Source organism: Abramis brama, assembly GCF_963993115.1.
Source record: "Abramis brama genome assembly, chromosome: 25".
Taxonomy (NCBI): Eukaryota; Metazoa; Chordata; class Actinopteri; order Cypriniformes; family Leuciscidae; genus Abramis; species Abramis brama.
Window position 1 is genome coordinate 16,936,929 of NC_139987.1, and position 17,858 is coordinate 16,954,786.

At 34.9% G+C, this 17,858-nt stretch overlaps 1 protein-coding gene across 1 annotated transcript in view; it reads left to right on the plus strand.

Annotated features, from left to right (window-relative positions):
• esama (endothelial cell adhesion molecule a) overlaps positions 1-17,316 on the plus strand; it is a 39,579-nt gene extending 22,263 nt beyond the window's left edge. Inside the window, exons 2-7 of the mRNA XM_084103865.1 lie at positions 8,888-9,030; positions 12,559-12,760; positions 13,008-13,163; positions 13,956-14,078; positions 14,512-14,641; positions 15,604-17,316. Of these exons, the coding sequence (XP_083959991.1) occupies positions 8,888-9,030; positions 12,559-12,760; positions 13,008-13,163; positions 13,956-14,078; positions 14,512-14,641; positions 15,604-16,048 (1,199 nt within the window). The 3' untranslated portion in view covers positions 16,049-17,316. The remainder of the gene's footprint in view (positions 1-8,887; positions 9,031-12,558; positions 12,761-13,007; positions 13,164-13,955; positions 14,079-14,511; positions 14,642-15,603) is intronic.
• Positions 17,317-17,858: the final 542 nt, after the last annotated feature.

A 17,858-nucleotide genomic window follows, 5' to 3' on the forward strand; every position in this document is an offset into this window, starting at 1 on the left:
CTATATATAAAAATAATTTTGAAGTAGCACTGTGGCTACTTTGTTTTGGTGTAATGAAGATAAAGGACAGAAAAGGGGGCATAAAGAAAGCTGTATGTTTTCCTTTCTGATTGTATTTAGACTGAGTGATTCTTTATTCAGCTCAACAAACATTGGTTTTATCGGTTCTCATGTCAAATTAAGATTAATGTCTCACTCAGCGTACCAGAGAACCTTTATCTACGGCTGTGGTCATGCGTCTGACATTTGAAGAGCCGCCTTGAAATGCAAGTCTTAATCGAAGAGTCCGTAATGCTACTCAAAATCAGTCCAATAAACTACATCCATTCAAGATTGAGCCGTATCTCTTTACTGATAGAAAGAATCACACTAGCTCTGAAGAGCGTAGAGATAAGGCCTTGGTCTCAATGATTTATCTGCACTATTTTCCATATGATTTAGAGGACTGGAACTCTATGGTAATTACGTTGTCTTCACAGTTGGGTAATTAGTTTTTGAACATTCATCCCCAGCATGTGGCTTAATTATCAAATTAGTCATTTTTCCTAGTTTTACTCATGCAAGATGAACATTTTGTCATACTTTGCTTCCAGCTGTATTTCAGGAGACGTACACACAGGCGTTGCATCGTCACTGATTTATTCATCACTTTGATTTATTAGATTTTTTGTGTATTCCCATTTCCCTGTTTTTACATTTAGATTACCTTTGCCATCATCTAATGCTATTTATCAGTTGTCAGACGTAACATGAAATGTATATACATTCAATTAAATAGTGTTCAAAACTTTTTTCTTTTTTTTTTTAAGAAGTCTCTTATGCTCACATTGGATGCATTTATTTGGTCAAAAATATATAGTAAAACATTGATATTGTGAAATATTACAATTCAAAATGGCGGTTTTAAAATGCAGTTTATTTCTTCGATGGCAAAGCTGAATTTCAGTCTTCAGTGTCACGTGATCCTTCAGAACTCATTCTAATATGCTGATTTGGTGCTCAAGAAATATTTCTTATTATTATCAATGTTGAAAACGGTTAGGCCTAATATTTTTGTGAAAACTGCGATACATAGATGAATAAAAGATTAAAAAGAACAGCATTTATTTTAAATAGATTTTTTTTTTTTTTGTATATGTGAAATCTACTGTTGATTTTAATCTATTTAAAGTGTCCTGTGGTCATTTCGATCAATTTATCACCTCTGTGCCCCTTTACGTGTCAATTAATACTGTACATTAATGTATTAACATGGGTTTTCTCATTTCTCCTGTCATTACTGGGTTTGTGTCATTCATTATGACAGCAGTGGTGTGAGGTTAGATTAATACAGCATTAAACAGAGCTGATAGATGGCGTCTCTGAATCGGATTAAAGGCATGAGGTTTGTGTGTCACAGATGATCACATTTGGCGACTCCTGTAAAACACAGGGTAATCCCAGCACAATTCATCATGTTAATCCACTCTCCTGGACAGATTCCATCACCTGCCATCTCTCGGTATTGTACAGATTTGACTCCCAGCTGTCAGTCAGTATGTTGAACTGATCAGATCTGGGCCAGAGGAGCATCCTGAGCCATTGAAGCAGGAGGAGTCACAAGGTTAAGTTATTTCAGGATCTTCGATGGAGACGCAGGTGTGTGTGTGCGCACTTGTATGTGTGTGTGTGTGTTGACCTTACATACTTGTGCTGTTGGAGTGTGTCCCAGTCTTTGTCTTATCTGGCCCAGCTCTCTTTCCTGAATCCCTGTTTTAACACAATGCACAGGAAACAGGAAAGAAGGGAACAGGAATACACTGGATTTAAAACTTCTCTTCCAGTGTTGCCCTTATATGTCAGCGTCAGCCCAGTATTTATCACCCAAGATGCAACAGCCATAGTTTTAAAAACAAGCAAAACTAGTTTCAGATCAGCATATGTACAAATTCTTGGGTGAATCCCATGAAAACATGTCCTGGTCACATTTCACCATATACAGGGGAAATATATATTTCATGAAGAATTATTTTTTTTAGGGCTGTTACCATTTTTTTTTTTTTTTTTTTTTTTTTTTCACTGTATCGTTGTTTTTAAGTAACGATGATTACAATACAATCATTGTTTAAGTGTATGATTAAACTACAATTTGTTTTGATTTAAATCAGCATAAAGGCAGTACCAAACATTACAGTGATGTTTCTACTTAAACAATATGTATTAAACTACATAAATGTATAAATGCATATACAATATTATAAAGATGTTATAAGTAAATATTATTTAAATATATTTTATTATATTTCCAAATTTATTTGTAAGCACATCCAACCCCAAAAAACAATTAGCCTATATTCTGTATGTACGTACATGTATACATACATATTATTTGGGGGGAATGTGCTTGTTGCCAATTAAATAATTTGGAAATTATTTTTCTTTTTTTCTTTTTTTGGGCTGAAATATGACCAAGACATGATTCTGGCAGGTTCTTTGCCGCTCCATTTCTCGCCTATTCTGACTTGTAGAAGGCATTTTTTCAGTTATCTTTATGAAGTCAGACTTATTGTCTCTTCCTGTCCATTTTTCACTATCCACATGAATCAGATTTCTCTCTGCACCCTCATTACCGCTTCAATTAACCTTGAGCCGCTCAGCTGCACTAAAGTCAATCGCAATCCTTTTCATCGGCACATCCACCCTCACGGCTCTCTCTTACATACACACACACACACACACACACACACACAGAGATATTGTGGATAACACGCAATCTTACTTCTGCAATTAAACTAATGGCTTACAAATATTTCTCAAATGAACCAAACAGTGTCACAGTTAGAACTGATGCTCTCCGCTCTCGAGCATCGTCTATAATTACTGAGAGATAGAGAGAGTAGAAGAGATTGGAATAGAAATAAATAGCAGTAGAGAAAGAGGAAGAGAGTTGAAATGAGTCAAGGGAATAAGACTTTTCTTGTAAGATAAGGAGTGTGTCAGAAGACAACCTTGCCTGGTGTCTCTATGAGTCAATGACAAATGAGGATGTTCAAGCTTTTAAAAGAAGAAATTCTACACACGCGTGCCAATATCTTAATTGAACTTTTATACAAAAATTTGTGCAACTAAGTAAAAGGTTTAATGGTTTTCTTGTCACCTGACAGCAAAAGGGCTTCATGTCATTGCTTTATTTCAAGGGCTTTACAGCAGTGCTCTGCTTTTTTTTAAATCAAATATTAGTTTTAAAAAAAACTAGCAAAATCTCTATAGAGTTTTCCACTCTGCAGACCATTAATAGCATTAATTATTATATCTTCTGATTGGGCAATTTTTCTATATTACTGAAATCATCAAATAGTTTAAACACTTGTCTATTTTCATTCTGAAAACAGTTTCAAACTGCTAATAGAGTGTATCCTTTTGTCAGCATTTTAAAATTCTGTCCCTCAGATGGAGATTTGCCCTGAAGGCTCACAAATAACATCCTCCCTTCCACATTACGAAACCACTTCATAAAAGTTTTATCAGTAGCATGAAGAAAGCCATCACTCAATCTCTCAGATCTACAGTGTACTTGTGTACGTCTCCACCCCAGATATCAGTCATCTAGTTGATCGTATCAAGGCTTTATAGTTGAGATTAGATTTGTCATTTTCAGTTGACTCATTTTGTCATAGCAAATAATTTTGGGTGTTAACTTGTCTTGCATGCAAACTGGCCTTCGGTCTCAGATCTGACTGAAGACCCAGGGCAGGAATGCTTTAACGTTAACTTTGCAGCATAGATAGACTTAAGACAGGAAGTTCTGGTCTCTCCGCCCAATGTTCTGCATCCACACAAACTGTCAGATGCATCAAAGGCCTTTCCCGGACTCTTTATCAGAGCCTTGTGCCATCCTTTGAAAAATAAATAGGAAAATTTGCGTTCTTCCTGCAATTAAAAGCATCAACCTCTCAGTCGTGCACATAAGCGTACGCATGGGAACAAACTCGTATTCTGTTGTGCTCGAACCGCCGTGTTCATGTCTTTGTGAATCACTTCATCCATGATTCCAAGTCAACATGACTTTAATAATGTTCATAATGTGACCTTTCAGAGTATAGCATGATGTTCATTGATACAATAATGTAGGGAGGACTCACAAAAAAGTGTCCCTGTATGACAGATTGTTGGAGGGAAGGGGTTAATTAAAGTTGGTTTGGATTAGTTATTCTTTGACGATGAAGGATATTAAACCCATTGTTTGACTTTGGTTTTGCAAAACACATTACCAAGAGTCTTGATTTGTGTCAGCGCAGCACTTTAGAATAATGGGGTTATCTCAGAAATTTAGTTTATATATATATATATATATATATATATATATATATATATATATATATATATATATATATATATTTCAGAATCTCAGAATCAGCTAAATGTTCCACATTGAAACTTTAGGCTCAGCTGACGTTAAACAGGTGCAGTGCATAGAGATAATTATTAATAACCCAGCACTTGCGTATCACAGAAAAATTACAAGCAGTCACATTTGTTTGAGAGTCTCAGGGTACAAGTATGATTGTATTAATATTTCTCTATATAATTTCAATATAACCAAAGTGAGTTGGTAGATTAAATACATATTTTGTACAAAAGTTTGGGACAAATTTTTTATGCCTTTTAAAGAGGTATTTTATGCACGCTGAGGCTGCATTTATTTGATCAAAAACTGTACAAACAGTAATATTATTATAATTCAAAATAACTGTTTTCTATAAAAAAATAAAATAAATAATGCATATGATTCCTGTGACAAGTCTTCAGTGTCACATGACCCTTCAGAAATCATTCTAATCTGCTGATTTGGTGATCTATTTCCTACATCCGTAACCAATGTTATTTGGTATTATCAATGTTGAAAACCGCTGTTCTGCTTAATATTTTGTTTGGAAACGGGGATACTTTTTTTTCAGGATTCTTTGATGAATCAGAAGTTCAAAAGAATGGCATTAATTAAAAATAGATTTTTTTTTGTAACCGTGAAGAAGTCTTTACTGCCACTTTTGATCAATTTAATACGTACTTATAAAATTATTTATTTCTTTAAAAAAAAATCTTTCTGACCTCAAACCTTTGAATGGATATAGTGTATGCTCTGCCATTTTAGTTGTATAGTTATTTAATGTCTTAATGTCATTTTGTATGTACATAATCGGTTTTGCTTAATTAAAAAAGGCAGGACAAGTGAATATTTATAAAACAGCACTGTTTTTATCAGCTACAACGAAGATGCACAATTTCACGTTAATGCTTCGTTTTAATGTACGACTTTATATGTGTGTTAACACTGTTCCAGTGTGTAGTGGGCATTACTGGTGTGATGACTTACTGGTTGAGTTTTTGGTCGCTGACACCTCATTACCTCCCAGCTGTGTGGCAGGAGTGAGATTAATTCAAGGCTCATCTTGATCTTTCCATCTCCATTCTGACTTCATGCTACTTGATAACATATATTATTCAGATCAGACCCATGGGAATGATTTGAACATCAGATTTATAACAGTTTTATAACACTATTCTCTTTACAGAGCTTCCCTCCATTATAAAGAGAATTTTCAAAAACTAAAAGTCCACATTCAATATTTGACTTTCTCTTTCTGCACGTTCTTCTCATTGCACATGTCCATAGATCTTTCCTTCAAACTTTCTGGGGTTCACAATAACAACCGAGCAAACAAAAGCACATTTGCATCAGTAAAACCTTTGTATACACAGATTTTGAGGACTAATGGCAGAAATCATTTGCAGGCTCATTAGGCTGATGGGATTGGGACCGTGCTGGAATGTCTTGTCATTAGGAGCTAAATCAGAAGATGCTGAAATGCTCGAAGAGTCAGGAAATAGGCTCTTTGCTTTTGTCCCTCTGTCATTCTCACAAATCCCTCAAAACATCTCCCAGAGGAGTCATTCATCATTGTTAAATGACTATAAACCACTAGTAGTGGACATTCACTTTGAATTGGTCGTTGGTTTGCGCACACTAAACTCTCCCATGTGACATCACATCCACAGTGCTAATGCTTTCCTTCTGTGGTAAAGGTCTTCATGTTTTTTTCAGGTTGTTCTTCCAGTCACTGAGTTTAGAGGGAGAATTTAAACACTGTTAAGATCCTTATGTGGATCTGAGAGACTCTGTGTTCACAAGAGAGAGAAACGCTCCCAAAAGTGCTCTGATTAATGAGAGATGTTGATGCGGACACAGGTTCCCTGTTGAGCTACTAGTTTAATCTCTTATTGAGGCTTTAGTAGAGAGATCTAGAGATGAAAAGAAGACTTGTGAATGCTGGTTCATGCATCTAATGATTCAGAAGCTCTGCTTTGGTACACACTGAACACATAGATTGACTGTACGAGTCATTGTATCTGTCATGTAATTCTAGAATTAAGGAATTTCAGTAGTGAAGTGCAAGAAACACCATATTATGTTGGTCTTTTGTTCTTATTTGTAACTAAGAAAAGAATATTAAATATAATATATAAACTATTAATATTTAGTAATTATTTATTTATTCATTCTTTGCAAAACAATACAAGTAGTGTTGAATTAAAAGTAGAGTGAATTTATCGAATGGTATTTGCTGCCCTCTATTGGTATCTAGACAGTAATACAGTTTCAGGTCAAATTCTTTCATCGAAAAAAAAAAAAAATAATTGAAAGAAATGATCTCTGTCTTTAAGCATTTCTTCTAAGCTGCTTAGGTCTTAAAATGCTTTGTATGTGTATCCTAGCATTCAGATTATGGAAATTTTACTAGAAATTTGTGCTATTGTGAATGAACATTGTAAATTTTCAATTCAAAAGTGCTAGTGTTCATGTTGACTTCACTCTAATTGACTTAATTAAACGTGTTTGAAAGACATGAATACTCATAAAAAAATATTTATTATAGCCTAGATTACTGTTGAAATGTCGGGTCGGTGAGATTATTATTATTTTTTTTTTTTTTGAAAGAAGACTCAAAAAAGTAGGCCCAGCTTTAGAAAGATATATTTTATTTGATTCAACATAGAATTTATTACACATAAACTTTTAGGCTATCTACCATTTTTGCATCTGAATTGGTAATTATATATATTTATAGATCAAAACAGCATCATATTTAAAATATTTTCTTTTATGTTCCACAAAAGAAAGTAAGTCATATTACACATGAAACAACATGGGTGAGTATATGTAAATAAAAAGATTTTAAATTTTTCAGGACAAAAACATCACTAGTGTGATATTGCTTAACAATATCATATGATACAAATAATAGACGAAAACTCATACAGGGGAATTTTGCCCTGTTATCTTGAATTTTATGGTCATTCTAATTGCATTCTAAAGACTCGCGTATTGTGTCATGTTTGATGTTCGTCACCAATCAACTGTATGAAATGCAAGATGAGCAATGCAGGTCTGGGGTGGCGCTGGCGCGTTAAATGCTTGAAATAATTTGAATGCGTTATTTTTCCATGACTAATTAATTTAAATTAGCGTGTTAAATCAACAGCCCTAAAATGTAATTTATTCCTTTGTGGGCAAAGCTGAATTTTCAGCATCATTACTTGTCAGAAATCATTCTAATATGTTGATTTGGTACTCAAGAAACATTTCTTATTACTGTCAACGTTGAAAACAGTTGTGCTGTGTAATATTTTTATGGAAGCTGTTAAATGTTTTTCAAGATTCTTTGAATATCGAGTTCAAAAGAAAAGTTTTTATTTGGAATAGACATCTTTTGAAATATTATAAATGTCTTTACTGTCACTTTCAATCAGTTTAATTTGTCCTCGCTAAATAAAGTATAATTTTTTATTTTTTTAAAGAACCCCAAAATTTTGAGTGGTTGTGTAAATTTTTAATTTGGCAGGAAGGGTAAAAAAATAGTAATAATAGTCTGTCCATGTTGCATTATCCTGTAGCCGATGGATGGATTGATGACACAGTCTACACCATACATGTGTGGTACATTGTCTTAATAATCAGCACACATCTTCTGTCCTCTCTGTATGTTTGCTTATAAATATTTTAATTTGAGAAGTGATTCACAGTATAGTTGTAACCAGTTACATACGGCTACATAAAATGACAGAAGGAGGTGAACTGGCATGGCCAGAAATCTGTTTTCCCCTTTTGACCTATAAAATGAAATGTTGATAAAGATTTTCCATGAAAGCAGATTAATTCCTTTATACATTCATAATGCGATTCAATTTTTGATCCTGCCCCATAGGCTAAATTTCTGAATTGAACGCTAAGCGACGGCTTTATTTGGAGAGGGTCAATGTAAGAAATTCCACTATCTATTGTTGCTAGTTTGTAATCGGGCTAAAGACCAGCCCGCAAACATAAAGCAGAAGAAAATGTTAGAGAGACGAGCGCAAACAGGATTCTCGTTGAGGATTAGTGGTTTTACACTTAAGGGAGGGGAATTCGAGACAGCCTACACATGGCATTGAGGCTCTCCCTCCCTCGTACCTTGCGCTAAGCCTAAAATAAGATGCTCTGCAGTTGCGTCACCCGTTTTTTGTGGGGGTTTTTTTCTGTGGACTTTCATCTAAAGTCCTAAATGACAAGAGGATTTTAGAAGCAGATTCTCTGTTATGAGTGTCTGTGTGTGGCGAGTATCTGTTTCTACGGGAGCTGAGCTGAAGAGTCCTGGTCAAGCTGGCGGAACAGACGGACGACCAGGACAGCTGGATTCAGCTGGTTTACCTCCACTTGGGGGAGTGTAAGTCATTCCTGGATGTTTCTGAGCTTCAAAGGAGTGCATCTGACATGTGGTCTGTCAACTAGGTTGAGTGTCAGTATTTTGTGTTTCGCAGGTTGTTAATCGATTTTTGCTTTCTGTTTTTTTTTTTTCTTTTTTTTTTTCAGGTGACCTGGCCCAATATCTGCTGCCGGATAAAAACGTAGAAGTGATCCAAGGGAAGATGGTAGTGCTGAAGGCTTCTATCTCTGGTGTTGATATCCAGAAAAGCACGGTCGTCTGGAACTACATGTCCAGCACCACCGAAATGGTGACTGTCTTTTGCTTTGTTCGAGTTGGCAGTGACAGCAGTGTCCTGCAGTGTGATATGCAAAACTTAATCTAAAAATATTGACTTTATTTTTATTTTTATGATGATTTAATTTTTTTGCATACACACTTTTTTATTGTTCTCATACTTTATGTTAGTTATTAATTGAGAGGCTGCGTGTACTATTAGTACGTAATACAAATCAATTTGTCACTCTGCAGAACCACTGAAGTGAAAAACTAAAACAAGAAATACAAGATTCTTTTTTTTTAAATAGTGACTATATATATATATAGAAAATTATATATACTTAAAAATCCTAAAATCTTGATGTTTAAATACATGGAAATGTTATTTGTCACTTCAAGAATTTATTCATCACATTCACAGTTATATACAGAATATATCTTGCAGTGAAATGTAAACCTGATCAGCTACTGAGACTGCATTCAATTTAAATAAATGGTAGGTAAAAATGGTAAAATAAGATGAACATAGAAAATAATAATGAAACAATAAGTAATAATAATAAACAAAATAATTAGGCAAGTAGGATTAAAAAACACCTGAGGTAGTGCAAGGACTGAATACAGTAGAATAAGACAACAAGTAGTGAGTTGTACAAAGAAAAGTAGTAGTAATAACATGAGTTAAAGCTTGTCAAAGTAAAAATTACTATTTTTACCCATATAATGTGCTTTATAGTTACTAATAAACAATTAATACTTATTAGGGTAATAATTGTATTTCTTACGCTCTTTTTATTAGAATAAATCAGAGACAATGTATTATTATAAAATACTATAATATTCAATGAACTATGAAATATATCAATACTATATCATATATCAGTACTTGCTGGGAAGTCTTTATGATTTTATTATGAAACTGTAGGGAACATTACATTTACATTTACATTTATTAAGTTAGCAGACGCTTTTATCCAAAGCGACTTACAAATGAGAACAATAGAAGCAGTTAAACTAATAATATTGACAACAAAATGCAATGACCCTTCTCAGTTTAATCTAACGCAGAATTTTTTTATTTTGTTTTTGTTATAGAACAGAATAGAATAGAATAGAAGAGAAAGTGTTAGTATTACTGGATCAAGTGCTGTCGAAAAAGATGTGTCTTCAGCCGTTTCTTGAAAGTGGCTACCGGCTCAGCAGATCTGGTTGAGTTAGGCAGATCATTCCACCAGCAGGGAACAGTCATGGTAAAGGTCCGAGAAAGAGATTTTGTGCCTCTTTGAGATGGTACCACAAGACGTCTTTCACTTGCAGAGCGCAAGTTTCTGGATAGCGCATAAGTCTGAAGTAAAGAGTTAAAGTAAAAGGGAGCAGAGCCAGTGGTTGTTCTGTAGGCAAACGTCAGTGACTTGAATTTGATGCGAGCGGCAACTGGCAACCAGTGCAATTTTGTGAGGAGAGGAGTGACGTGTGCCCTTTTTGTCTCGTTAAAGACCACTCTAGCTGCGGCGTTCTGGATCAGTTGCAGAGGTTTGACTGTGCAAGCTGGAAGACCGGCCAGGAGAGCATTACAATAGTCAAGTCTGGATAAAACAAGTGCTTGGACAAGGAGTTGTGTAGCATGTTCTGATAGGAAGGGTCTGATCCTCCTAATGTTGTGCAAGGCAAATCTACATGACCGGGCAAAAGTGATGTTCAGCCTAGGAAAATTGACATCTTCACCCTTTACTCAAATATGATCAAAGATTTGTTAGATTTTGTAAGCCTATTGTGTAGTTGTGCTAGGAGTCAATTGTTTTGATTTGTGATAACGCAATGAAACTAAATATATGCTAACGTAATTTTTGGGCAGACTGTCACAGAGAAATTATGAACACATGCAAAAACAAGAGATAACTGATTATGTTAGTCAATATATGCTTTTTCCTGCGAGCTGTTTTTCTATGCATTTTTTTCGATAGTAAAATAAAACTTGTTGCTGTAGTTTGCTTTTTTTTGCCAAATAATTTTGTCAGATAAATACCTCAACCAAGTTTAGTGTTTAAAAACAAATGTCCCCTCTGGACATAATTTTTGCCCACTACTAGTTCATGAAGTAGGTTGTTTGTGATTGCGGAGCAATGTAATGAGTGCAGTATTTTAGGTCATGTGCACATATCGGCTGTTTTTAATCAGATAATAAGAAAAAAAATTCATAATGGGTTATAGATCGATTATTTTGGAGTAGTTAAGAACGTAACATGACATGCAGCTGGTGGAATATACTGTAATGTCTGTGTCTGGTCTCTCAGACTCTTGAGTTCTAGAGGTCAAGAGTGCACACAGAATAAATCCTGGTCCTCATTATCAAACACACTCAAGTACTCGTGTGAACATGTTCCCAGTGCAATATGGTGAGAGGATTCAGTAAAGATTTATAATGAAATCTGATAATGTTATGTCCGTCCAAATTAGATTTCGAAATGGTATGGTATTATGAGTGGGATCATTCCTTAGTTTCTGTGCAGATGCCAGGAAGTTTAGCACCATCTGTGCATGTTGTGATTTGGATTATGAATGGCAGAGACTTAATGTAAAATTATTGTGGACCGATTAAAAAAAAAAAAGTCAGAAGCTCTTAAAAATTATACACTTTTTAATGTATATAAAAATACATTAATATATATATCTATATATATTTTTTTTTATTCAGTTAAATAATTTTGAATCGATGCTCACATCACACGGTCATTGCAGAATCACTTTGTGTCCTCAGAACGTCCTTTGTGTTAACCATTCTGAAACTACAAGAAGTCATGTGGGTCATCACAGCAGACTACAAATCATATTGCCTTTAAGTTCAGACCATCTTACTTTAAGAGCTAGTATAATACTGAGATTGAAATGTCCACTCTTGGCAGCAATTCTCTTTTATTTTGGATTACATGGCATCTCATTACAGAGTAAGAAACCGTATTATCTGCAGATTGTAAAATCCTCTATCCTGCATTTTCTTCAGTTGAGATTAACTCTGCTCACTGAAGGGTTATTCTGATATGAATCTTTTAGAGCTGTCCACTGAGAAATGCTGTCTCTGCCTCTAAAAGATTGATGATCTTACGTCACTCAAATTTTTAATAATACTTTTGTGCAGTGGGTTTGAAATGTACTGCCTTTTGCCTAAGTATTTTTTGTGTTTTTGCAACATTTTTTTTTTTTTTTACAGAATTGTCTTTTGTGTGTGTATAATTTATATTATTGTATTATTATTTATTTATTTATTTATTTATTAATACCTACCATATATTTATGTTTTATTATACAAAGATAGAAAAGTTATTTTAAATTCTAAAAATATTTCACAATATTGCCGTTACTGTATTTTTTTTATCAAATAAATGCCTTTGTGTTTCAAAAACATAAAAAAAAAAACATTAGATTAAATGCATTTCATGTAATTTATATATTAATACATACATATTGTGTAATATTCTCAGAATTGGCAGAATTGTTATCAACTATTCATTCCTCATTTGTAATTATGATCCCTCCCAACCTCCTCTTTGTCTTTCTTTAGATCATCTCATACGTCAGTGGACAGTTAAGTCCTGGCACTGCCCAGTTTGCAGGTCGAGTTGGTTTTGTCCATCCAATGCCCAACAACAACCTATCCCTGTTCATTAACAACACCAAAGCATCGGACTCAGGGAAGTACATGTGCCAGGTCATGATCCCCGGGGCCACAGGACCCACCGGAGAGCTAATCCTTAATGTTAAAGGTGAGTACTTGCTGTCACACTGTGGCGCACACATGCAAAGTCATAAAACACACAAGCCTTATGCACATGTCAGATGCACAAACATGTGCATCATCCCCTAATCCTCTTTCATATGTGTTCTGTGACACAGGCCACATATTTTTTTTTTCAAACACTTGATTCTGTAAGTGCAGCTTTTCACAGATTTAAAAAAAAAAAAAAAAAAAGATTTTACTCTACATTTAACATCACATCATGTCTCTTTCAGTTCCTCCCTCAGTGCCGGTGTGTCAAGTTAAAGAAAAGCCTGTTCTTAAAGGAAACATAACTCTGGCCTGTAACTCTAATGATGGTAAACCGGCCCCCAAATACAAGTGGACCAAGATGAGCCCTACCTCAGAAGTCTTTTTCTCTCCCGCACTAAGTGAGTCTATCTATGTAAGACACAAGAATATGTTTACATAATGTATTAATTTCAATCTTCTTTCTAATAGCGTATTGTGTCTCTCTACTAGGCAGTTTCACATTTCAACATGTTTCCCAAAAAAGTGAAAATCCCTAATGTCTTTCAATCACCTTTCAAATGTTTTTTGAGGAATGTCCCAGTCACTTACAAAGAAAGCACCATAAATGTATACTAAAAGTCATTTACATGACTTGGGATCCATTCGCAACGGTTAACAGCTCACTTGGAGATAAGGTTATTCATGAATATTCACTTTATTTTGGTTGGTTTGTCACATGACTATCGCATGACTTTGTGATACAGCACACGGGTCATTGACTACTTTTATGATACTATGAAAGTGCTTTTTCATCCTTTTTGAAGCTTGAGCTTCAGAAAATTATATTACTCAAAATATTTCCTTTTGTGTTCCATGGAGGAAAGTAAGTCATGTAAGTTTTGAACTGTGAATAAATTAAATAATTTCAGTATTTTCATTTTTGGCTAAACTAATCCTTTAAGCATGATGGGGAAACAGTTTGGGCTGAGATTAAACCTTAAACATGACCATAATTGTATAATTCTCGAGGCACTGGAATAAAATCCTTGGATATCTTGGATAAACATTCCTGCCATTCAGCTGGCAGGACTTTATCGGTTACTGTTACGCGATCTCTGTTTCAAATATTAGATTTGTTTGGGACCTCTGGCTAAGTTATTTTTGTAAACATGCATGTCTGACTTTAACCTCACACTGTTGTGTTGTTGTAGATGAAACGGCAGGAACTTTAAAACTGAACAATCTGAGCAGTAATATGTCAGGAAAATACGTGTGCACTTCATCCAACTCTGCAGGAGAGGAGACTTGTTACATCAACCTGGAGGTCATCACATGTATGTACTGCTGTTTGGTCATTACATAAACTCGTTCAAAACTTTGGGGTCAATTTTTTTGGGGATCTTTTATTCAGCATTAAATTGATCAATCAAAAGTGACAGTCAACAATAATTAGAAATGTTTCACCATATCAGCATATTAGAATAATTTCTGAAGGATCACGTGACACAAAGACTGAAAAGTCATCTCAGGAATAAATGCCATTTTATGTAAAACAGTAAAAATACAATAGAAAATAATACAATAGAAAACAGTTATTTTAAATTGTAGTAATATTTCATAGTATTACTGTATTTTTGAATAACAATTATTTATTTATTTATTTATTTCAAAAACATTAAAAAAAATCGTATTGACCCCCAAACTTTTGAATGGTAATGTATTTGTTTATTCTGTCTTTCATTAACTTTACCTGTTCTTTTTGTGCAGCAACTAATGCTGGGATGATCGCTGGTGTTACGGTTGGTTGTATTGTGGCTCTCATTCTGATCATTCTCTTCCTCTTCTTCATGTGGACAAGACGGAAAGACACAGAGGAGGATTTGGCCAATGATATCAAGTAAGATAATTATGATTTATTGATTGATGTTACGTATTAAATTCTTCTTCTCCCACAAACACTCACAACAAACAATTGAATACAGCAAAAATTAGGAGTTTATTTTAGACAAAAAAAGGGGACAATAACTAAAAAACTACAGGCTAAAATAAACAGGAGAAAATGCATTGTAAAATAAATTGGCACCCCACCCCCTACGAAGTTAGCCCCCTTAAAAGTAGTACTTTTACTTGCTAAAATACAATTACCAGTTTACGCCGTTTTAACAATTGAACTCCCCACAAGGAGCGTAGTTACATTTTGTCATTTACTCAGCCTCAAGTTCCAAACCTGTATGAATTTCTTTCTTCTGCTGAACACAAAGGAAGATATTTTGAAAAATGTCTGTAACCAAACAGTTGTGGGTCACCGTTGATTTCCATAATATGAAAATAATAATAATAATAATAATAATAATACTATGGAAGTCAATGGTGCCCCACAACTGTTTGGTTACTGAGATTCTTCAAAATATATTCTATTATCTTCCACATAACAAAGAAATTCATACAGGTTTGGAACAACTTGAGGGTGAGCAAATTATGACAGATTGTTAATTTTAGGGTGAACTATCCCTTTAAGTAATCTTAGCGCATTGCACAAAGGCTAAAGGCTCACAGTTAAATAGGCTTAGCAGGTTTCACAAATGCTAAGAAGGTACACATGTAAACATGTCTGAAGCAAGAGAAGGGAACTCAAAGAACGGATATCCTCACTCTGCTTATATCCGCCAAGCCACTCCAACCCGCTCGTATAATCAACCACACCTGTCACACTCTGAGTGTGGAGAACGTGAAGAACACAAACACACGTGCCCACACATATACCCTCCCACACAACTGGGACATATGAGTAAAAACACCAGTACGTCCTAGAACATGACAATAACTTATGTAGACACTAAGTGTTTTTGTGTGTTACAGGGAAGATGCTCAGGCTCCCAAACGCGTCTCATGGGCCAAGAGCGGCACTGGATCTGACATCATCTCTAAAAACGGCACCCTGTCCTCCATTCAAACCAGCTCTTACCCGCACAATCACCACCATTACCCTCACTCCGACACCGCATCCATCACCACGGCCACGGGCAGCATAGCCGCCTACCGCGCACAGCCTCCGGCAGACGCCAGCCTGGAGCGCTCGTTGCCGGGCTACAACACCAACCCCACCCTGCCCCGTGGGCCATCGGGACCCCCCAGCACCAACGGAGGCTCCCATCACACCTCAGTGCCCCGGACAGCCTCTGCCCAGCCTCAGATTCCACGTCCGCCAGTGCTGCCCATCACCGTAACTGCGGCAAATATATCCCGCATGGGAGGAGTACCCATTATGGTGCCAGCGCAAAACCAGGCCGGCTCTCTGGTGTAAGACCAATCACTTCTGCTGACCTCACGTCTGCGGTCTTACAAACTGAAGCACATTGGAAAAGGATGGACTGGAACCGATAAGCTTTTTGCCTGTGTATTGAAACTGCATGGTGTAATTTTCTTTATTTACATTTTTTATTTTATTTTTTATAAGTAACGTAAACAAACAAATATAAAGATGCTCATTGTATTGTTTTATAAATTCATAGTTTTTTTACTGTCCAAGTATTATTGAAAGCCTCTCCTTTCTGTAAAGAACTTGGTAAACAAAAAGACACTGAGATGTTTGCATTATTTGCATTTCTTTTCATGAAAAACATTTTATTTGTGTGTTCTTTTGTTGCTGTTACTGCTTTGCTGATTGTTCTTTTGCAAACTAAAGATGCTAACTTGCCTTGATGAAAACAAATGAAAGGTCTATTCGACATTATTTACAGACACTCCTCGTTAATAATTACGTTTACATACGATCAATAGCATATGTTTCATAGCCGCATTAAAGGAAATATCGAGGACATCACTTAAAGTGGCGTCATTTTAAGTTGCTATATTTGCCTTTAAATGTTTTTTGGCCAAATATATTTCAAAACAAACCCGTGTTGTTATCTCTTAGAGATATATGGTAGCATTTTTCAATTTAGAAGTGTAAAATTTGGCGGTATCTTAATCTATATTGGTTTTGTACCCCATGATTACAACTTCGATAATGTATTGTATTGATTATGTAAACAATAATTAAAAACATTCATTCCTTTACCTTACTGTAAATAAGGTATTTATTTCTCATTCTAGGTCTGTGGTTATTTAATGGCAGCAAATAAGTTCATGATTTATCTGGTGGATACAAAACCAAAGATTTCCTGTTCGGTGGTTGTAGATGTGTAAGTAAAAGGGATTGTGAACTTTATAGCAGACAACGAATCACAATAGCGTATCTGTAAATATGCCAAAATTCATGTTATATTTGTTTTTTTTTATTTACCACATAATGCATAAATGCTATTTAAACACTGCTGTTTTTCTTCTTTTTTTTTCAAACAAAAACTTGTATGTACTCAACTGTGCAACTAACTGTTTTTCCAAGCACAAAATATTTTTTATTTAATTAGAAATGTTTTATTGCCTGTACCCATGTCAATATTTGTGTCATCTGCAGACTGGATAACCTCAGATTGTTCTGTAATATAGGACATATAACGTTACCGTCTATGGACATGAAAACACTTTGTATTAATATTTTGAATAAAGGAAACTGGCTGTAAAAAATCAGTCTAGCTGTTTATTTACAAGGAAATATATATACGTAGTAAAGTTACGGTCATATATTTTGTATCTTACAGTTATGTGTATTTGTTTAATGACCTTTTTTAGAACATATCTGTTAATGCTAACTAAGAGCAGAGAAAGAGGCTGAAAAAATATCCTCGATAAAAACAGTCATGCGCATTATTTTTCGCGCACTTTTCAACGAAAGCTTTTAAAATTTAAGTGAATGGTTAAGAAGATTCAGTTGACTCTTCTAAAAAGAAGATAGCGTAAGGTAAGATACTAACTAGTGTTTTATAATTTCTAGTGATACGTTATTAATACTATTTGGAAAATATCAAACATACAATGTATTAATAAATAAGCTGCATTTTAGCAGGGTCAGTATTGCTAAGCTAACGTGACTGTGGCTAACGTTAGGCCTAGATCTCCACAAATGAATAGTCAAGATATTTACACGAGCAAAAATTAATTAGTGTTTTTATCTAACATTTGATATATTTCAAATATTGTTTTTAAACATGTAATGATAATTTAAATTAAAT